Raw genomic sequence first — 22,974 nt, 5'->3', positions numbered from 1 at the left:
ACGGACGAACAGGAGTCTCACTGGCCAAGCTATAAAGAAAGGGGAAACATGAAGCTATGACCACAAGGGTGGCCCCCACTGGCAGATGGTATAAGAGACCAGGAGGGTGCCTCCAGCTTACTACAAGGCTGGAGTACCCCTCAGCTTCTGAAACACAGCTATATAGGCACAAGTAGCCACACCCACACACAGACACACCCAGTGCACACACACTAGGAAGGAAGTTAACCCTTCCAACACAAGGCAAGGGAAGACGGCCACTTAAAGGGGAAGTACACACATAAACACACACTTCACCTGTTGCCGCGGGCAACGGCATGCATAGCAACCATTTCCTGGGGATCAGCCAGAAGGCCGAGACACAGCCACCACATGCATACAACACCAAACGTAGTCACGGGCAACCAAGTGAAGGAAAGTGTCACAACGCACACCATAGGCCGTGACAGTATATGTCCTGTGTGTACTGAGCAGTCTGTGTAGCTGTCCTGTGTGTACTGAGGAGTGTGTGTATATGTCCTGTGTGTACTGAGGAGTGTGTGTATATGTCCTGTGTGTACTGAGGAGTGTGTGTATAAGTCCTGTGTGTACTGAGGAGTGTGTGTAGCTGTCCTGTGTGTACTGAGGAGTGTGTGTAGCTGTCCTGTGTGTACTGAGGAGTGTGTATATGTCCTGTGTGTACTGAGGAGTGTGTGTAGCTGTTCTGTGTGTACTGAGGAGTGTGTGTAGCTGTCCTGTGTGTACTGAGGAGTGTGTGTAGCTGTCCTGTGTGTACTGAGAAGTGTGTGTAGCTGTCCTGTGTGTACTGAGGAGTGTGTGTAGCTGTCCTGTGTGTACTGAGGAGTGTGTGTAGCTGTCCTGTGTGTACTGAGGAGTGTGTGTAGCTGTCCTGTGTGTACTGAGGAGTGTGTGTATATGTCCTGTGTGTACTGAGGAGTGTGTGTAGCTGTCCTGTGTGAACTGAGGAGTGTGTGTATATGTCCTGTGTGGACAGAGGAGTGTGTATAGCTGTCCTGTGTGTACTGAGGAGTGTGTGTATATGTCCTGTGTGTACTGAGGAGTGTGTGTATATGTCCTGTGTGTACTGAGGAGTGTGTGTATATGTCCTGTGTGTACTGAGGAGTGTGTGTATATGTCCTGTGTGTACTGAGGAGTGTGTGTAGCTGTCCTGTGTGTACTTAGGAGTGTGTGTAGCTGTCCTGTGTGTACTGAGGAGTGTGTGTAGCTGTCCTGTGTGTACTGAGGAGTGTGTGTAGCTGTCCTGTGTGTACTGAGGAGTGTGTGTATATGTCCTGTGTGTACTGAGGAGTGTGTGTATATGTCCTGTGTGTACTGAGGAGTGTGTGTAGCTGTCCTGTGTGGACTGAGGAGTGTGTGTAGCTGTCCTGTGTGGACAGAGGTGTGTGTGTAGCTGTCCTGTGTGTAATGAGGAGTGTGTGTATATGTCCTGTGTGTACTGAGGAGTGTGTGTATATGTCCTGTGTGTACTGAGGAGTGTGTGTATATGTCCTGTGTGTACTGAGGAGTGTGTGTAGCTGTCCTGTGTGTACTGAGGAGTGTGTATATGTCCTGTGTGTACTGAGGAGTGTGTGTATATGTCCTGTGTGGACAGAGGAGTGTGTATAGCTGTCCTGTGTGTACTGAGGAGTGTGTGTATATGTCCTGTGTGGACTGAGGAGTGTGTGTATATGTCCTGTGTGTACTGAGGAGTGTGTGTATATGTCCTGTGTGTACTGAGGAGTGTGTGTAGCTGTCCTGTGTGTACTGAGGAGTGTTGTGTAGCTGTCCTGTGTGTACTGAGGAGTGTGTGTAGCTGTCCTGTGTGTACTGAGGAGTGTGTGTAGCTGTCCTGTGTGTACTGAGGAGTGTGTGTATATGTCCTGTGTGTACTGAGGAGTGTGTGTAGCTGTCCTGTGTGGACTGAGGAGTGTGTGTAGCTGTCCTGTGTGGACAGAGGAGTGTGTATAGCTGTCCTGTGTGTACTGAGGAGTGTGTGTATATGTCCTGTGTGTACTGAGGAGTGTGTGTATATGTCCTGTGTGTACTGAGGAGTGTGTGTATATGTCCTGTGTGTACTGAGGAGTGTGTGTATATGTCCTGTGTGTACTGAGGAGTGTGTGTAGCTGTCCTGTGTGTACTGAGGAGTGTGTGTAGCTGTCCTGTGTGTACTGAGGAGTGTGTGTAGCTGTCCTGTGTGTACTGAGGAGTGTGTGTATATGTCCTGTGTGTACTGAGGAGTGTGTGTATATGTCCTGTGTGTACTGAGGAGTGTGTGTAGCTGTCCTGTGTGTATTGAGGAGAGTGTGTATATGTCCTGTGTGTACTGAGGAGTGTGTGTATATGTCCTGTGTGGACTGAGGAGTGTGTGTAGCTGTCCTGTGTGGACTGAGGAGTGTGTGTAGCTGTCCTGTGTGTACTGAGGAGTGTGTGTATATGTCCTGTGTGTACTGAGGAGTGTGTGTATATGTCCTGTGTGGACTGAGGAGTGTGTGTATATGTCCTGTGTGGACTGAGGAGTGTATATAGCTGTCCTGTGTGGACTGAGGAGTGTGTATATGTCCTGTGTGGACTGAGGAGTGTATATAGCTGTCCTGTGTGGACTGAGGAGTGTGTATAGCTGTTCTGTGTGGACAGAGGAGTGTGTGTAGCTGTCCTGTGTGGACTGAGGAGTGTATGTAGCTGTCCTGTGTGTACTGAGGAGTGTGTATAGCTGTTCTGTGTGGACTGAGGAGTGTGTGTATATGTCCTGTGTGTACTGAGGAGTGTGTGTAGCTGTCCTGTGTGTACTGAGGAGTGTGTGTATCTGTCCTGTGTGGACTGAGGAGTGTGTGTAGCCGTCCTGTGTGGACTGAGGAGTGTGTGTAGCTGTCCTGTGTGTACTGAGGAGTGTGTGTAGCTGTCCTGTGTGTACTGAGGAGTGTGTGTATATGTCCTGTGTGTACTGAGGAGTGTGTATAGCTGTCCTGTGTGGACTGAGGAGTGTGTGTATATGTCCTGTGTGTACTGAGGAGTGTGTGTATATGTCCTGTGTGTACTGAGGAGTGTGTGTAGCTGTCCTGTGTGTACTGAGGAGTGTATGTCCTGTGTGTACTGAGGAGTGTGTGTATATGTCCTGTGTGGACAGAGGAGTGTGTATAGCTGTCCTGTGTGTACTGAGGAGTGTGTGTATATGTCCTGTGTGTACTGAGGAGTGTGTGTATATGTCCTGTGTGTACTGAGGAGTGTGTGTATATGTCCTGTGTGTACTGAGGAGTGTGTGTATAAGTCCTGTGTGTACTGAGGAGTGTGTGTAGCTGTCCTGTGTGTACTGAGGAGTGTGTGTAGCTGTCCTGTGTGTACTGAGGAGTGTGTGTAGCTGTCCTGTGTGTACTGAGGAGTGTGTGTAGCTGTCCTGTGTGTACTGAGGAGTGTGTGTAGCTGTCCTGTGTGTACTGAGGAGTGTGTGTATATGTCCTGTGTGTACTGAGGAGTGTGTGTATATGTCCTGTGTGGACTGAGGAGTGTGTGTAGCTGTCCTGTGTGGACTGAGGAGTGTGTGTATATGTCCTGTGTGTACTGAGGAGTGTGTGTATATGTCCTGTGTGTACTGAGGAGTGTGTGTATATGTCCTGTGTGGACTGAGGAGTGTGTGTATATGTCCTGTGTGGACTGAGGAGTGTATATAGCTGTCCTGTGTGGACTGAGGAGTGTGTATATGTCCTGTGTGGACTGAGGAGTGTATATAGCTGTCCTGTGTGGACTGAGGAGTGTGTATATGTCCTGTGTGGACTGAGGAGTGTATATAGCTGTCCTGTGTGGACTGAGGAGTGTGTATAGCTGTTCTGTGTGGACAGAGGAGTGTGTGTAGCTGTCCTGTGTGGACTGAGGAGTGTATATAGCTGTCCTGTGTGGACTGAGGAGTGTGTATAGCTGTTCTGTGTGGACTGAGGAGTGTGTGTATATGTCCTGTGTGTACTGAGGAGTGTGTGTATATGTCCTGTGTGGACTGAGGAGTGTGTGTAGCCGTCCTGTGTGGACTGAGGAGTGTGTGTAGCTGTCCTGTGTGTACTGAGGAGTGTGTGTATATGTCCTGTGTGTACTGAGGAGTGTGTGTATATGTCCTGTGTGTACTGAGGAGTGTGTGTATATGTCCTGTGTGTACTGAGGAGTGTGTGTAGCTGTCCTGTGTGTACTGAGGAGTGTGTGTAGCTGTCCAGTGTGTACTGAGGAGTGTGTGTAGCCATCCTGTGTGGACTGAGGAGTGTGTGTAGCTGTCCTGTGTGTACTGAGGAGTGTGTGTAGCCGTCCAGTGTGTACTGAGGAGTGTGTGTAGCTGTCCTGTGTGGACTGAGGAGTGTGTGTAGCCGTCCTGTGTGTACTGAGGAGTGTGTATAGCTGTCCTGTGTGTACTGAGGAGTGTGTGTATATGTCCTGTGTGTACTGAGGAGTGTGTGTAGCTGTTCTGTGTGTACTGAGGAGTGTGTGTAGCCGTCCAGTGTGTACTGAGGAGTGTGTGTATATGTCCTGTGTGGACTGAGGAGTGTATATAGCTGTCCTGTGTGTACTGAGGAGTGTGTGTATAGCTGTTCTGTGTGGACTGAGGAGTGTGTGTATATGTCCTGTGTGTACTGAGGAGTGTGTGTAGCTGTCCTGTGTGGACTGAGGAGTGTGTGTAGCCGTCCTGTGTGTACTGAGGAGTGTGTATAGCTGTCCTGTGTGTACTGAGGAGTGTGTGTATATGTCCTGTGTGTACTGAGGAGTGTGTGTAGCTGTTCTGTGTGTACTGAGGAGTGTGTGTAGCCGTCCAGTGTGTACTGAGGAGTGTGTGTATATGTCCTGTGTGGACTGAGGAGTGTATATAGCTGTCCTGTGTGTACTGAGGAGTGTGTGTATAGCTGTCCTGTGTGTACTGAGGAGTGTGTGTAGCTGTCCAGTGTGTACTGAGGAGTGTGTGTAGCCATCCTGTGTGGACTGAGGAGTGTGTGTAGCTGTCCTGTGTGTACTGAGGAGTGTGTGTAGCCGTCCAGTGTGTACTGAGGAGTGTGTGTAGCCGTCCTGTGTGGACTGAGGGGTGTGTGTAGCCGTCCTGTGTGTACTGAGGAGTGTGTATAGCTGTCCTGTGTGTACTGAGGAGTGTGTGTAGCTGTCCTGTGTGTACTGAGGAGTGTGTGTAGCTGTCCTGTGTGTACTGAGGAGTGTGTGTATATGTCCTGTGTGTACTGAGGAGTGTGTGTATATGTCCTGTGTGTACTGAGGAGTGTGTGTAGCTGTCCTGTGTGTACTGAGGAGTGTGTGTATATGTCCTGTGTGTACTGAGGAGTGTGTGTATATGTCCTGTGTGGACTGAGGAGTGTGTGTAGCTGTCCTGTGTGGACTGAGGAGTGTGTGTATATGTCCTGTGTGTACTGAGGAGTGTGTGTATATGTCCTGTGTGTACTGAGGAGTGTGTGTATATGTCCTGTGTGGACTGAGGAGTGTGTGTATATGTCCTGTGTGGACTGAGGAGTGTATATAGCTGTCCTGTGTGGACTGAGGAGTGTGTATATGTCCTGTGTGGACTGAGGAGTGTATATAGCTGTCCTGTGTGGACTGAGGAGTGTGTATATGTCCTGTGTGGACTGAGGAGTGTATATAGCTGTCCTGTGTGGACTGAGGAGTGTGTATAGCTGTTCTGTGTGGACAGAGGAGTGTGTGTAGCTGTCCTGTGTGGACTGAGGAGTGTATATAGCTGTCCTGTGTGGACTGAGGAGTGTGTATAGCTGTTCTGTGTGGACTGAGGAGTGTGTGTATATGTCCTGTGTGTACTGAGGAGTGTGTGTATATGTCCTGTGTGGACTGAGGAGTGTGTGTAGCCGTCCTGTGTGGACTGAGGAGTGTGTGTAGCTGTCCTGTGTGTACTGAGGAGTGTGTGTATATGTCCTGTGTGTACTGAGGAGTGTGTGTATATGTCCTGTGTGTACTGAGGAGTGTGTGTATATGTCCTGTGTGTACTGAGGAGTGTGTGTAGCTGTCCTGTGTGTACTGAGGAGTGTGTGTAGCTGTCCAGTGTGTACTGAGGAGTGTGTGTAGCCATCCTGTGTGGACTGAGGAGTGTGTGTAGCTGTCCTGTGTGTACTGAGGAGTGTGTGTAGCCGTCCAGTGTGTACTGAGGAGTGTGTGTAGCTGTCCTGTGTGGACTGAGGAGTGTGTGTAGCCGTCCTGTGTGTACTGAGGAGTGTGTATAGCTGCCCTGTGTGTACTGAGGAGTGTGTGTATATGTCCTGTGTGTACTGAGGAGTGTGTGTAGCTGTTCTGTGTGTACTGAGGAGTGTGTGTAGCCGTCCAGTGTGTACTGAGGAGTGTGTGTATATGTCCTGTGTGGACTGAGGAGTGTATATAGCTGTCCTGTGTGTACTGAGGAGTGTGTGTATAGCTGTTCTGTGTGGACTGAGGAGTGTGTGTATATGTCCTGTGTGTACTGAGGAGTGTGTGTAGCCGTCCTGTGTGGACTGAGGAGTGTGTGTAGCCGTCCTGTGTGTACTGAGGAGTGTGTATAGCTGTTCTGTGTGTACTGAGGAGTGTGTATAGCTGTTCTGTGTGGACTGAGGAGTGTGTGTAGCCGTCCTGTGTGGACTGAGGAGTGTGTATAGCTGTTCTGTGTGTACTGAGGAGTGTGTATAGCTGTTCTGTGTGTACTGAGGAGTGTGTATAGCTGTTCTGTGTGGACTGAGGAGTGTGTATAGCTGTTCTGTGTGTACTGAGTGTACTATATTGGCATCAAAATTCACCTGACAGGTTCCCTTCCCATCCATGTCCTATTTTTGTCCGTTTTGCTGACAAGTGTAGCCATTTTCATAAGAGACCCAGAAAAGTGCGGGATGCACACGGCAGGTATCCGTAGTTTGTGGACCGCAAAATACATATGGTCGTGTGCATGCAGCCTTATGTTAAGGTGACCGAGATCTTGAGCAAAACGCTCGGTCACTTACTTGGATTAACCCATTTTGCTAAAATCTATTTCCAGCAGCTCCAGTACGAGCCAAACACTGAAGTCCACTCTATATATTGCACAAGCTTAGGAGTCCTCATATTCATGTTCTCTTGACAAGAGTCCTGACTCTTTCAGCCATTGATTGATATAGGAAGAAAGCTGTCAGTCCACGTCAGGGAGTGGGCAGAACTGGGTCAGTCTGGGCTGTCATCTGGGTCTGTGCCACCATCCTGGCTCACTCACAATGATATGGAACCCGTGAAAGGGTTTGTGTTGTAGATGGTCCAGAGCATCACAATGCTGGAAAGAAGTGCTGAACTAGCTCTGGTTGACCTTAATTCTGAGCATCATGGGGTCTCAGTAGCCAAACCCCAACAATAGGTAAGTAACGGCATGTCACGTACTATGGTGGAAAAGCCTTTTTGAGTTGGTCATTATCACCGCAAATGTGAACGTATTGAGAGAAGTTAGGTAGTCTTTTAGGGAAGAGGGTTTGGTGCACATTGGTGCTTGGCAACCTGAATCACTGCCCCGCCTTAGGATCCATTTTTACATCATTCCCTGTGACTTATAGAAACCATGTGGCCATTGAACCATTCTTGGCAAGGAGACTCCATTTATTCTGGTTATGTTTTGTTTGCAGGCCCATACCCCTAGGGTGCACCTTGTTTGTGGACAGTCATGTGGACAGAATTGAAAGACGGAAGGTGTACTCAAGCTGTCAGATCCAAAGTCATGATGGTGCAACACTTCATGCAGAGGCCACAGGTGAATAACCAGAATACGGATGTTCCCTCTGTAATTCTACATCTAAGCATACTTCTCTTACAGTGGTCATTTTTATTCCTTGGTTGTTAATCCTACTTCTACAGTTTAACCAGTTCTACCATATTAGTACACTTATTAGGCCTTATCATAGGCATTGTCTTATAGTTTCCCTCTCCGGTTTACACGGACAGGCATAATCCAGTGAAATACAGAAGTATTGCAGTGTATTATAACAGTGATAAGAGTATCATTTGTTCAAGGCTCCCTAGGACTAAAAGAAAAAAAGGAAAAATAAATGCTAAAAAGATATTTGCAAAAAAAAAAAGACAAATATAAATATTTTTTTTTTAAAGATCACCTTTACCCATATCAACTCCTTTATTTATTGGGAAAGACATACAAACTTAAAACAAACTATATACAGACAGGTCCATAAATATTGGGGCATCGACACAATTCTAACATTTTTGGCTCTATACACCACCACAATGGATTTGAAAAAAAAAACGAACAAGTTGTGCTTTAACTGCAGACTGTCAGCTTTAATTTGAGGGTATTTACATCCAAATCAGGTGAACGGTGTAGGAATTACAACACTTTGCATATGTGCCTCCCACTTGTTAAGGGACCAAAAGTAATGAGACAGAATAATAATCATAAATCAAACTTTCACTTTTTAATACTTGGTTGCAAATGATTTGCAGTAAATTACAGCCTGAAGTCTGGAACGCATAGACATCACCAGACGCTGGTCTCATCCCTGGTGATGCTCTGCCAGGCCTCTACTGCAACTGTCTTCAGTTCCTGCTTGTTCTTGGGGCATTTTCCCTTTAGTTTTGTCTTCAGCAAGTGAAATGCACGCTCAATCGGATTCAGGACAGGTGATTGACTTGGCCATTGCATAACATTCCACTTCTTTCCCTTAAACTCTTTGGTTGCTTTTGCAGTATGCTTTGGGTCATTGTCCATCTGCACTGTGAAGCGCCGTCCAATGAGTTCTGAAGCATTTGGCTGAATATGGGCAGATAATATTGCCCGAAACACTTCAGAATTCATCCTGCTGCTTTTGTCAGCAGTCACATCATCAATAAATACAAGAGAACCAGTTACATTGGCAGCCATACATGCCCACACCATGACACTACCACCACCATGCTTCACTGATGAGGTGGTATGCTTAGGATCATGAGCAGTTCCTTTCCTTCTCCATACTCTTCTCTTCCCATCACTCTGGTACACGTTGATCTTGGTCTCATCTGTCCATAGGATGTTGTTCCAGAACTGTGAAGGCTTTTTTAGATCTCGTTTGGCAAACTCTAATCTGGCCTTCCTGTTTTTGAGGCTCACCAATGGTTTACATCTTGTGGTGAACGCTCTGTATTCACTCTGGTGAAGTCTTCTCTTGATTGTTGACTTTGACACACATACACCTACCTCCTGGAGAGTATTCTTGATCTGGCCAACTGTTGTGTTTTCTTCACCAGGGAAATAATTCTTCGGTCATCCACCGCAGTTGTTTTCCATGGTCTTCCGGGTCTTTTGGTGTTGCTGAGCTCACTGGTGCGTTCCTTCTTTTTAAGAAGGTTCCAAACAGTTGTTTTGGCCACACCTAATGTTTTTGCTATCTATCTGATGGGTTTGTTTTGTGTTTTTTCAGCCTAATGATGGCTTGCTTCACTGATACTGACAGCTCTTTGGGTCTCATCTTGTGAGTTGACAGCAACAGATTCCAAATGCAAATAGCACACTTGAAATGAACTCTGGACTTTTTATCTTCTCATTGTAATTGCTATAATGAGGGAATAACACACACCTGCCATGGGACAGCTGAGAAGCCAATTGTCCCTTAACAAGTGGGAGGCACACATGCAAACTGTTGTAATTTCTACACCGCTCACCTGATTTCGATGTAAATACCCTCACATTAAAGCTGACAGTCTGCAGTTAAAGGATATCTTGTTCGTTTCATTTCAAATCCATTGTGGTGGTGTATAGAGCCAAAAATGTTAGAATTGTGTCAATGTCCCAATATTTATGGACCTGACTGTACATAATTTGTATTATCAGAAATTCTGCAAAAACAATGCCAGATTTGCTACCAAAAAATGAAATTAAAGTGATCAAAAACTCATATATACCCCAAAAAGGTAGCAATGATAAAATAAACTTGGCTCTTATAATTTGGCAAAACAAAACAAATAAAGTAATAATTGTGCAAAACTAATAAAATGTAGAAAAAACCCAAAGAATAAAGTTAACATCTCATTTATACTACTGGACAATGCTATAAAGAGGGAAAAAAGGCAAAAAGAATTGTGGAATTGATTGATTTTGTTATATTGTATGTGCCTCAAAATTGTGCCATGGAAAAATACAACTTGGCCCACAGAAAACAAACCTTAATATAGCTATAGTGACAAAAAGGAAAAAAAAGTATTGTTAGATGTGTTGGCTTGACCTTCTATTTGTGGGGCTTAAAAGTTTGGTACTTTGGTCCTAATGGCCTATTCATTAATATAATATTTGGTTCCCATTGTGTTCTACAGTCCATAGCCTCTTTGTTTTTCTTAACAGCTCTCTTTATAAAGCCGAACCAATGAGTGGGAACAACTGAGAACAGATCATCCATGGCGGTCCATGAGCCTGGCCAACCAATAGAAAATGCACAAAGTGGTCTACAGAATCTATATGTACCTTTGACTTCATGGCAGCTGGAAACCACTAATAAACATAGAAGATGCTGTGCTATAGATGTCTGATTTTAATTTTTTATACTAATTGTGGGATAACCCCTTTAAATAATAATAATGATGATAAATGGATCAGATGCTAGTTTTTGAATGTGAATTGAAATAATTATAGTTCATCAGATGACTTCAAGTAATTCCATTTTGAAGACCCTTTTCAGGTCCAGTCTTCCCAGAAGGTGAGCCTGTTCCTCTTCTGTCATTTTCTCTCCTAAATTCTAGAAACACCGCACACACTACATTTAGCTCATACAGTTGTGAAAAGGTCTTTTTTTTATATAAATCTATTGTGAGAGGTGGACAGATTATGATTTATTGGAATTTTATGGATGGGATCAGAGTCAGGGCATGGAACAAATGTTTGGACCATTGCTTGGTAGCAGATCTTCAGACCCTGTGATGATTGTGGCATGTGGTGATACCACCAGGAGCCAACAGTATTCCGATCCACTGACAAGGAGATGGCTACTTAGTATATTGAAGTGGGCAGCAGGATGACAAGTGGCCATATTGCCTGCCTACTATTGTTATCATAGGAGAATAAAATCTCAAAATGATTACAATGTTGTCTAATTAGATGTCTATGTTTTTCCCTTGTCCTTATAACGACACAAGAGACCCCGGTGGTAATTCCCATTGCAACCCTAAATCCCTAATGTATTGTATAGAACTATATATAACACTGTAGATGCACAGAACAAGCCGTATCTATATACAGTCCTGACACTTTATACTACTTAAAGATGTCAAGTCACATCTTTAACCTTCTACCTTTGATTCATTGGCAAAACTTACGTCCTACTTATGCAGCTCTACTTGGGGACTTCACGTACAGCTACCTACCTCATTACACTAGAACATTTTAAGTTGGAAGCCAAATCTCAATGTGTAGTTTTTACACTAGAATTGTGAGTATCTTTCTCATATCAACACCATGTACAAGGTTTATGGAGGCTTTGAAATTGGATACGTACATTGGATAGTATGGGTTGATTGACTTGGGATTTCTCCTTCCATACTGCAAAGGTGGCACAGGCCCTTGGTTCTAAATGGGGGCACTGGCTGGTGTGTAATTTTTCAGGCCGAAGCTGAGATATGACAGGTTGTTTGTACATATCCTTCCACTAGAAAGCAGTTATTTTTTTTTTTTACTACATGTGGTCTAATTTTTCTACAGATATAATGCCAGTTTCACATGCCTGACCGTGTGATGGAAAATAGGGTCCATTTGATGGCTGCATTGCAAGGACCGACCACGGCTTGGCTGACCTGAATTTGCTGCATCATAGTGATCTATGAGTTCCAGCCTGACCATGGGTCTACTGTCCCGTATGTACAGCATCATGTGAGTACAGGACAGTAGACCCGCGGTCGGGCTGGAACTCATAACATTGTAGACCACTATGGTGCAGTGAGCTCGGGTCAGCTAATCCATGGTTAGTCTCCGAAGAGCCATCTGCACACACTTCTGTAAAGCTGGTATAACACAGCACTTAATTTTGAGGGTTTTTTTTTGCGGAATTCAAAAAGAGGAAAATTACATTTCGCCATTTTTACTTTCATAGGTCGTTCTCTAAAAAACTTTTTTCATGAGCTGATGCATAGGATAATGATCAGGAACACACCATTCATTCACAAATATTGGCTGATTGTTGAGTCGCAGTAGAGCTGCATTTACATGCCGCAATCATCCCCTCTGTATGGGAACAAATGGTCACTATTACGATCATTCATCCTCATTCAGATTGTTTGTGGGCAGCACAGCCATGTCTACACAGGGCAATGTGCTGACGACAAACAATGTTTTTATTACTTTATTTCAATTTTTTTTGTCCAACACAAAGCTTTTACCCTAATGCATTGTAATAATTATGTCTTCTAATGCATAACTGCTTTCACAAAACAGTTCTGAGGGCCTTTATCAGCACTGGCCACCATTGCAATCACTATCGGCAGAGATGACAAGCGGTAGTTTGTGATGGCAACATCGTAAGTGCTAAATGGCTGAGATCAAAGTTCTGCTGTGTCTACGTAACACAAATACTCAGCCCTGGCAGAAGGGTTAATGAGCTGCTCTATAATACCGTATGTCAGAGGAACTTACCAATCTGATTTATGGGCTCCAGAGGGTGAAACCCACACCTATCACATTGCCCATTGTCAGTTATCTATAGAGAAGTTGGCATTCATTCCTACAAGCTGTTGAATTTTCTGTCATCCAAGATGGATGCACTACTTCTCAGACTGTGCATCGGTAGCCCTATACACTTCCTCCTTGTCAAGCACTGCTCTTGGATTGGCCAGCACTTTTTACTTGAGCAGTGCTGACCAATGCAAGGTCAGCAGGAAGTACCATCAGGTAGTCTGAGAAGCTGAGTGGCCATCTTGAATGGCAGAAGAGGAGCCTAGTAATGATCAGATCTGCAGCTAAAAAGATGAACAGGAGGTCACCAGGTAAGTGTTCTGTTTGTTCCCCAGTTAATGTGCCTTTTATTTTTCTTGAACAGAAGAGTTGATTTAAGCTATAATTCTATGATGTTATAGTCTATTATGACACCCTATCTAAGAAGCTAATATTTGCTAATGGCATTTCTTCCAGGTACAGCCACATCCATGAGTGCAAACAACCAAACAGCTGTTTTAGAGTTCCTCCTGTTGGGATTCAGAAACCTTCATGCGTTTAAGTTTCTATTATTCACATTGCTCCTCCTAGTGTATGTTGTATCATTGTGTGGTAACCTCCTGATTGTGACTTTGGTTCTATTCAGTAGCCTTCTCCGGTCTCCTATGTACTTTTTCCTCAGTCATTTGTCCTTTTGTGACACTGTGTTCTCTACCAACATCTTGCCAAAGATGCTTCAGGTCATAATACATGAAGGCAGTACATTGTCCGTGGCGGGCTGCATTGCTCAGTATCATGTTTTTGGTTTCTCAGCAACCACAGAGTCATTTCTTCTTACAGTGATGTCCTATGATCGATATTTGGCCATATGTCATCCATTACGGTACAGTGCAATAATGAGTTTAAGTCTTCGAGTTCTTCTTGTGGCTTCTTCGTGGTTACTAAGTTTGGTGATGACCCTGACTTCACTTATCCTCATATGTAGGCTACAATTCTGTGGACCCAATGTGATTGACCATTTCTTTTGTGATGTTGCTCCTCTTTTGGAACTCTCTTGCTCAGACACATCTCTTGTAAAAATTGAAATGTATGTATGCTCTGTCCCCATAGTACTGTTTCCATTTCTGTTCATAATAGGAAGTTACATCTCCATCTTCTTGAGTATAGTACGGATTTCGTCTACCTGCGGAAGGCAGAAAGCTTTTTCCACCTGTAGTTCACATTTAACTGTAGTATCCTTGTATTATGGGACACTATTCACCGTATACGTAGTACCTACCAGCATTTCATCACTGCACCTTAATAAGATCTTGTCCCTTTTATACACTGTGGTCACACCCTTGTTTAATCCCATTGTATACAGTCTAAGAAACCAGGAGATTAAATCCACACTGGAGGTCCAACTGTTTTGAAGACACACGTATTAAAGGGGTATCTCCTATCTACACTATTAGAACGGGGGTCTTACCTCTGACCTCCACTGATCACGAGAACAGGTAACCAATTCCCCTCCGAAATGAACCATGTGGAAGGTCGAGCATGCACACTGCCACTTCTTCTATAGGCTTTCCAGAGACAGCCAAGCACAGTGCTCGAACTGCCACTCTGTTCATTTCAGCAGTAGGACCCCCACATAACTAATAGTTATCCCCAATCCTGTGGATAGGTAATAACATTTAAGAACCTGAACACCCCTTTACGTATTCAATACTATCAAGGACCTGGAGGTGACTACTACTTTTACACCTCTTATAGTTACCCTCATGATTGAACACTTAGGCTCCACATTGAGTTGGGCATACACATAACTACCAGCCGAAAGCTACCAATTTCGATCCTCCCATATAAATGTATGCTCGGCTAGAATCGGCAGGTTTGGCCAACATGAGATTATGAGTAAGGACACCTGACTGGTTGAAACACGTAGACCTGCTGAGTGCTGGATGCCACAACTTTTTTGTTTGGCCGAGATAGATCTAATGTTAGTTAGCTGTTATCCAGCAGATATTCCTCCACCATCCTCCGCATACATATGCATGCTCAGTTTGGGCAAGCAGGTGCATGTTCCAAATAGACAGAGTGGAGAAAGCGGCTGCCAAATACCTCTGGCAACAACTTATCACCCTAATGGCCAATTTACACGACCATGTATTTCTGTGTAACATAAAAATGGACATGGTTGTGTGAATGGGCTCTAAGGGATCAGGCATGTTGAACTCCAACTGCCCAATTCTTCTCTCTCCTGACATCTGGGGAAGAGTTATGAGGCCCTCCATATATATTAGATGTTCGGCAGGTCCCACGTGAAGCAAGTTATGGTTATATACATCCAAAGGTCATGGCCACCTTTACATAGGAAATTATTAATTCTCCATGTACATGCTACATCAACAAGAATGTTCATCTGCTAACCAAAAAAAAAGTGTTTAATAAATTGAATGATATGGACCCAAAATCCAGAAGTGAGATTATTCATTACCAGTGAAAGAGACTGTTCTTTAAAAGAAATCCCAAAAGACCCATAACTGTATTTTCCATCGATACAGCTGTGTATGCATTGCACTTAGCTCCTGTGCCAGCCATCATACAACACCCTTGGACATGTTGCAAACATGTACAGCATCTGGCCTGGTCTCAGTTTGTATTCATTAGGAATGCTGGATACCATAGGATGGAGAAATGTAGCCTATTACGCTATTCTAAAGCTTTTTGTGAGGTATATAGATGTCCACCAATGTGTTAAAATGTCCCTTGTGGTAGCATGGGAATTGATTGAAAAATAGATATAATATTCAATGTTATTTGCTCCCTGGATGATTGCATTGTTTGAGCAGTATATGAAACACCATGAGGGGTCGTATTACATACTGCATGGACAGAGAGCCATGGGAAAGAGAGACAGATAGAGTAGTAGTGTGAAGTGTGAACTGGAAGGTGCTGCAGATTCCAGCATGTAGTTAGCTAGCAGTTGAGGTGAGTGATACTAGCCATAAAAGGTGCACCACCTCTGGGCCTAGATATGGGAATGTCACAGCTGGGCATCACAGAAGAGTTCAGGCCAGAGTAAGACCCTACAAGCTGAGAGCACCCAAGGCCTGGATAACACCTAGCCTGTGCTCTAGACCAGCCAGCCTACCACAAATGTTTGGAGACACTACATAGTGTGCACGCTGATTGCGATGATGGAGACACCCAACTTAAAAGAGCCTATTAACAGCTGTCCATGCTGTGGCAAGTAAGAAAGTGATGCAATCTGCAGATGGCCTTCTTCACAACTTCCATCTTGAGTAGAGTCCAGCTAAAGTGGCTGTGCCTATATTACAGCACAATCCCCTTTTGTTATAATGGTTACCCTGCAATTAGCTGGTGAAAGGTTGTCCCCAATCAGCTATCATCTGTGGGTGGATCTGTCAGCAACTATTCAATTTCTCTAAAGCGCTACCACAGGGAAAATTAAGCATTACACAGCATTCATTTAAATGAATCCATACTGGTATTTTTGATGGAGGTCCTGGATATTTTTGAAGGGGGCACTAAGGGTATGAGTTCATATTCATACTGATATTTTCAAAGGGGGCACTGAGACTACGAGTTCATATCCATACTGGTATTTTTAGAGGGGGCACTGAGACTGAGTTCATATCCATACTAGTATTTTTGAAGTGGGCACTGAGACTATGAGTTCATATCCATACTAGTATTTTTGAAGTGGGCACTGAGACTATGAGTTCATATCCATACTGGTATTTTTAAAGGGGTCCCTGGATTTTTACCTAACAAAGTATTTTTGAAGGAGGCCTGAGACTATGATTTCATATCGATGCTGGTATTTTTAAAGGGGGCCTGGATTTCTACCCTACCTGATATTTTTGAAGGGGGCACTGAGGCAATGAGTTCATAACCATCTATGCTAGTATGTTTGACCAGGACACTTAGGCTTTAGATTCATATCCATCTTGTTTGCCAAATTTAAAGTGGTTCTGCGTTCTACCACTGGTTTTGCTCAAGCAAATGTAGTGTAGTGTAAGTATTAAGTTAAAGCAATTGTATGGGTTATAAAAAGAAAAGGTCTGCCTTAATTTTGGAAACAGAGCGCCACTCTTGTCCATAGGCTGTGTCCGGCATTGAAGCTCAGCCCATCAATTTGACAGCAATACCAGAAACAAACCATGAATTAACTGTACGAGTAGCGGGTGCATATTCATTCCCTCTCCACCACTAGGGACATGTACACGTGACATACGGGAAAATATCCACTGGCATTGGGAATAAAAGGTTAAGGAACAAGAAGAAACCAATGTGGATAAATAGAACTGTGAAGAAGGCAATAAATAACAAAAAGAAAGCATTTAAAATCACTAAAACAGAAGGGTAGGAGGAAGCAATGAAAAACTATAAGGAAAAAAATAGAATATGTAAAAAACAAATAAAAGCCGCCAAACTAGAGACCGAGAGATTAATTGCCAAAGAGAGTAAAACTAACCCTAAAATGTTCTTCAATTATATAAATAGTAAAGGAGTATAAATCTGAAGGTGTCGGACCTCTACAGAGCAATGAGGGGGGAGTTGCAGAGAGCGACGAGGAGAAAGCAAAGCTATTAAATATTTTTTTTCTCCACTGTATTCACTAAGGAAAATAAACTGTCAGATGAGATGGAGAATCTAAATGTAAATTCCCCATTTAAAGTGCCCTGTCTGACCCAGGAAGAAGTACAACAGCGACTTAAAAAGATTAAAATAGACAAATCGCCAGGACCGGATGGCATACACCCCCGTATCCTAAGAGAATTAAGTAATGTCATAACCAGACCCTTATTTCTGATATTTAAAAACTGTATACTGATAGGGAGTGTTCCACAGGATTGGCGCATAGCAAATGTGGTGCAATATTCAAAAAGGGTCCAAAAACAGAGCCTGGAAACTATAGGCCGGTAAGTTTAACATCTGTTGTGGGTAAACTGTTTGAAGGTTAGGTTTTCTGAGAGATGCTATCTTGGAGGATCTCAATGAAAACAAGCAAATAACGCCATATCAGCATGGCTTTATGAGGGATCGGTCATGCCAAACTAATTTAATCCGTTTCTATGAGGAGGTAAGTTCTAGACTTGACAGAGGCGAAACAATTGATGTTGTATATCTGGACTTCCCCAAAGCATTTGACACTGTACCACCTAAAAGGTTAGTATATAAAATGAGAATGCTCGGACTGAAAGAAAATGTCTGTATGTGGGTAAGTAACTGGCTCAATGATAGAAAACAGAGGGTGGTTATTAGTGGTACACACTCAGATTGGGTCACTGTCACTAGTGGGGTACCTCCAGGGTCAGTATTGGGCCTTATTCAATATATGTATTAATGATCTTGTAGAAGGCTTGCACAGTAAAATACAATTTTCGCAGATGACACTAAACTGTGTAAAGTAATTAACACTGAAAAGGACAGTATACTACTACAGAGCGATCTGGATAGATTGGAGGCTTGGGCGGATAAGTGGCAGATGAGGTTTAACACTGACAAATGTAAGGTTATTGTCACGGATGATGTTGCAGAAAACAAGAAAGTAACAAATAAAGATCCGACTGACTTGATCCCAAACTAAGGAACAAAAGGGTGAGCCCTATTAAAGCCCTATAGCTCTCCCTGACTGCTCAGCCCATGCAAAGATCTCTGTGATAGAAAGTTGCATGTCCACGTACCTAGACTGAGTGACACCTGAAAAACCTATAATAGTGAGGGGAAACGACCACCGGCTCCCTGCACTTAATACGGAGGGAGTCAGGGTCACCTAGAATCAAGCCAACAGGAAAACACAAATAAAGGGATAAACTTATCTGAGAAACCAGCAGTAGCCAACTTCGAGCAATGAGCACAATCCAGGAAGTAGTATAAACCGCAAAGTGAAGCAGTATGGGAGGGGATACAAAGGGAGGCAATCACTGCTAATAGATGACAGCTGGAAGAGGGAGAAGAGATGTCAAAGCGAAACCAAAACAAAAGAACATCATGCAGGAGGTACTGAAAAACCTCTGTCAGAACTTCTCAGAGATCTGGCGGTGACAGTTATGCACATGGGAAGGAATAATGCAAGTCACCTGTACATACTAAATGGTAAAACACTCGGTAACACTGACATGGAAAAGGATCTAGGAATCTTAATAAACAGCAAATTCAGCTGCAAAAACCAGTGTCAGGCAGCTGCTGCCAAGGCCAATAAGATAATGGGTTGCATTTAAAGGGGCATAGATGCCCATGATGAGAACATAGTCCTACCACTTTACAAATCACTAGTCAGACCACACATGGAGTACTGTGTACAGTTCTGGGCTCCTTTGAACAAGGCAGACATAGCAGAGCTGGAGAGGGTACAGAGGAGGGCAACTAAAGTAATAACTGGAATGGGGGACTACAGTACCCTGAAAGATTATCAACATTAGGGTTATTCACGAGGGGAGATCAGGGGAGATCTAATTACTATGTATAAATATATCAGGGATCAGTACAGAGATCTCTCCCATCATCTATTTATCCCCAGGACTGTGACTGTGACGAGGGGACATCCTCTGCGTCTGGAGGAAAGAAGGTTTGTACACAGACATAGAAGAGGATTCTTTACGGTAAGAGCAGTGAGACTATGGAACTCTCTGCCTGAGGTGGTGGTGATGGCGAGTACAATAAAGGAATTCAAGAGGGGCCTGGATGTATTTCTGGAGTGTAATAATATTACAGGCTATAGCTACTAGAGAGGGGTCGTTGGTCCAGGGAGTTATTCTGATTGCCTGATTGGAGTCGGGAAGGAATTTTTTCCCCCTTAAGTGCGGAAAATTGTCTTCTACCTCAGGTTTTTTTTTTTGCCTTCCTCTGGATCAACTTGCAGGATAACAGGCCGAACTGGATGGACAAAGTCTCTTTTTCGGCCTTATGTACTTATGTTACTATGTATTGGTTACTGATGAGATGTATCCACACACATATGAATTAACAGTTTATTAGTTGTAGCTCCATAGATATCACATTGATTCACCTTCATAATACAATGCAAGTCTACTAAAACGCAAAACCCAGATGGTAAAATATACAGTCTCAATGCATTTTATACTTCACAGAATCTTACATGTACATTAATCAGGTTACATGTGCCAGTATCAGGTTACCATATACACCAGACATAAGACATTGCCATGGTCTATCATGTTAGATGCAGATAGAGGGCAATTTTAAGGGTGACCTATAGGATTAGCCATCACAAAATGTTTGCAAGGGAAGAGAAGAACATGCCCAGGTTTCTCCATCCTCCCATAAACTATCCATCTGGGGCCTCCTATTGTACATTCTTTGTGGGAGTTTATCAAACCCTAAAAATGAATTAATCGGATGAGAGGTAGATTAGAAACATATAAAGGGGTAGTTCCCTTAGGACAAGCCCTTTTTCTTAGAAGGGGCCCCATAACCATGTGCTCTATTTCTCTCCAGCGCCACCACAGGTGAAAAGAAGCATTACAAAAGGTGTCCACTGATATCAGAGGGCTGTTTGTGGTGGATCCTCCAGAGAAAGAGAGGAGCTCTTCGTAGCCACTCTCCGTTCAGGTCCTGAATGTGGAAATCAGAATGTCTGGGCTGCATATCCTAGTTATCACTAGGCGGCATAATAGAGGTGTATACAATATTTTGTAGTATAGTAGAGGCTGAGACCCAGCCTATAGAAATGAGTGGCACTATTTGTAGAAAAAATAGCCCTTTTTCTAATCTCTTACATCGCCTTTAAGGCTGAGAATGAAGCATTTTCCTGGAGGGAAGATTTCAGAGTGTGTATAGAAAAAAACTTATACAGGCTCCACAGCAGCTCATGGCTACCACTGCTTGAGACCTGTATAATGATCGCTATAGGTCTCAGAGGCTGTAGGGACTAGGTAAGTATCATTTTAGGAGTAAGTGTGCTTCACCTGGGAAAGAAAAGTCACTTTACATACAGTAGCAAGTGATTTTTGCTTTTTACAGCTGGTGCTCAGATTTCTACAGCACACCATGTGGTTAGGAGTGGTAGTGCAGGTAAAATTTACCAATAGTTAGTATGCACCCAGATAATCTCATTTTTGTTTGGAGTGTGTTTAACTGATAAAATAAAAATACTGACCCCTGAAAATACACCCCAATTGTGCTTAAAACCAATACTTTTAGCTGAAATTAGAAAAAAAGAGTCAGCTTTTTCCAGACGCAGCCCCGTTTTCAGGTCATGTGCTTTTCTATATCATTATTATAGAGATGGCATATTATAAGGTAACACCCCATCAGGCCGATTATCTCATCACACAATAGACGTCAGACTACACATCAAATTTACATTACAGTTTTACATTTTTTTTTCAAGTTTACAAAACTGTGACTCCATTACAAATCTTCACAGCATTTTCTAGTCTAAAAAAAACACTGATGTCTCCAGACAGAAAAAAAAAAAGTCTCAGAGGCACATGGGCTACAAAGGTGCGCTAATCTCATCTATGCAGAACTTCGTTACAGTGTTCTAGTTCATATTAGCTTTAGGGCAGTAAGTATGACCACAAGTAGGTTGCTATTTACAGTGTATTGCTTAGTGATTTAGATGTACATGATCGCTTTATACGATATTCAAAAATATTCCTTATGAGTAGTAGGGACTTTTGTAGCGTGACTTTTCAGTTTTAACTATGGAGCTAAAGCTGCAGTCCAGAAGAATATTTTGAGTTGCATGAAATCTAGCCGACTCCTGTGGACTGCAGCAGTTTTTTAAAGGGGTTCTGCACTTTGTTTAAACTGATGATCTATCCTCTGGATAGATCATCAGCATCTGATCGGCGGGGGTCCGACACCCGGGACCCCCACCGATCAGCTGTCTGAGAAGGCAGCACCGCGGCCTTCTCACTGTTTACCGCCGGGCTGAGTGACGTCACGACTAGTATCAATGGCCTGGGCGCGGCTAAGCTACGTTCTCTTGAATGGAGCTTAGCCGCGCCCAGGCCAGTTGATACAAGTCGTGACGTCACTCGGCCGGCGGTAAACAGTGAGAAGGCCGCGGCGCTGCTGCCTTCTGAAACAGCTGATTGGCGGGGGTCCCGGGTGTCGGATCCCCGCCGATCAGATGCTGATGAGCTATCCAGAGGATAGATCATCAGTTTAAACAAAGTGCAGAACCCCTTTAAGTGTTTGGACAAGTGTCTAAGGTCCCTTTCACACGTGCATGATGCGAACGCATTGCGCCCCCGCTGAATCCGGACCCAATTATTTCAATGGGTCTGTGTAAACAAGTGTTGGTTTTCACGAATCAGCGTGAAAATCGCAGCATGTTCTATATTCTGCGTTTTTCGCGCAACGCCGACCCCATAGGGGCTGCGTGAAGCAAGTGCGGATGCGATGCGTTTTTCACGGATGGTTGCTAAGAGATGTTTGTATACCTTCAGGTTTTTTTTAATCACGCGTGTGCAAACCGCATTGAACCCGCGCGATAAAAACTGAACGCGATCGCATACTAAACTGAATGAACTTGCTATCGAAATCGCGCATTTTTCATTGAACGCTCACGCTCGTCTGCAAGGGGCTTAAAGGGGTAAGTGTCTGATCAGCAATGGTTTGACCCCACCGACCATGAGAACTGGGCCCCTTGTGTTCCCCGTTGAATGGAAAAGTGGTCGCAGCCGATCCGTTCCTCTACGAGAAATAGCCAAGGGCAGGTACTGTGGATGGATGCTTGACAAGTGAATCCGCCAGGACAGCAAATACGCTATAAGTACAGGACCTGGTAAATATTAAGATCTACTGGGTGGATTCAGAGATATAATAGATGCACTATATTAAATCTGAGATTATGGGGGAGATTTATTTAAATGGTGTAAAGTAGAACTGGCTTAGTTGCCCATAGCAACCAGATTCCTCCTTGGAGTCGTGAAAAACGAATAGTGGAATCTCATTGGTTGCTATGGGCAACTAAGCCAGTTCTACTTTACACCAGTTTGATAAATGTCCATCTATGTTTTTATATTTTGTGATAAACCCGGTCCAAAGTTGCTTAAGAATAAAAAGATTAAGACAGATTTGGCACAATAAGGCTAAACACATGGAAGGAGCTTTCCGATGTGCTCACTGTCGCCCCCTGTAGAATGAAATACTATAAGGAATAGGGGAAGCGACACCAGCTTTGTCCACATTTCTGATCTTAGGTAGTAGTTGTCACTTTTCACGCCCATTCATCCCTTGGCCTACAAACGTTCATTATCTTTACAATACTGCCAAAAATATGGAAGCATTGAAACTCCATGGATTGTGTTTCCAATGCTGAGCAGCCACACACAAGGCTGAGGTCACCATGCACCAGTCCCAAGAGTCACACCTTCAGATGACTGGTGAAGGCCAGGAGAAAG

The 22,974-nt window shown here is 43.8% G+C and overlaps 2 protein-coding genes across 2 annotated transcripts in view; both read left to right on the top strand.

Annotated features, from left to right (window-relative positions):
- Positions 1-10,513, top strand: part of LOC122921918 (acyl-coenzyme A thioesterase THEM4-like) — a 39,729-nt gene extending 29,216 nt beyond the window's left edge. Inside the window, exons 6-7 of the mRNA XM_044272243.1 lie at positions 7,593-7,717; positions 10,292-10,513. Of these exons, the coding sequence (XP_044128178.1) occupies positions 7,593-7,717; positions 10,292-10,317 (151 nt within the window). The 3' untranslated portion in view covers positions 10,318-10,513. The remainder of the gene's footprint in view (positions 1-7,592; positions 7,718-10,291) is intronic.
- A 2,564-nt stretch (positions 10,514-13,077) lies between these two features.
- LOC122921304 (olfactory receptor 998-like) lies at positions 13,078-13,998 on the top strand. Its single transcript, XM_044271283.1, has one exon. It carries the CDS (start codon positions 13,078-13,080, stop codon positions 13,996-13,998), a length of 921 nt encoding a protein of 306 aa, XP_044127218.1.
- Positions 13,999-22,974: the final 8,976 nt, after the last annotated feature.

This window comes from Bufo gargarizans, chromosome 11, assembly GCF_014858855.1.
Source record: "Bufo gargarizans isolate SCDJY-AF-19 chromosome 11, ASM1485885v1, whole genome shotgun sequence".
Classification (NCBI taxonomy): Eukaryota; Metazoa; Chordata; class Amphibia; order Anura; family Bufonidae; genus Bufo; species Bufo gargarizans.
This window is presented reverse-complemented; position numbering and strand designations above follow the sequence as displayed.

Coding starts and splice junctions, on each gene's coding strand:
- LOC122921304 (XM_044271283.1), top strand. CDS start 13,078: ATGAGTGCAAACAACCAAACAGCTGTTTTAGAGTTCCTCCTGTTGGGA.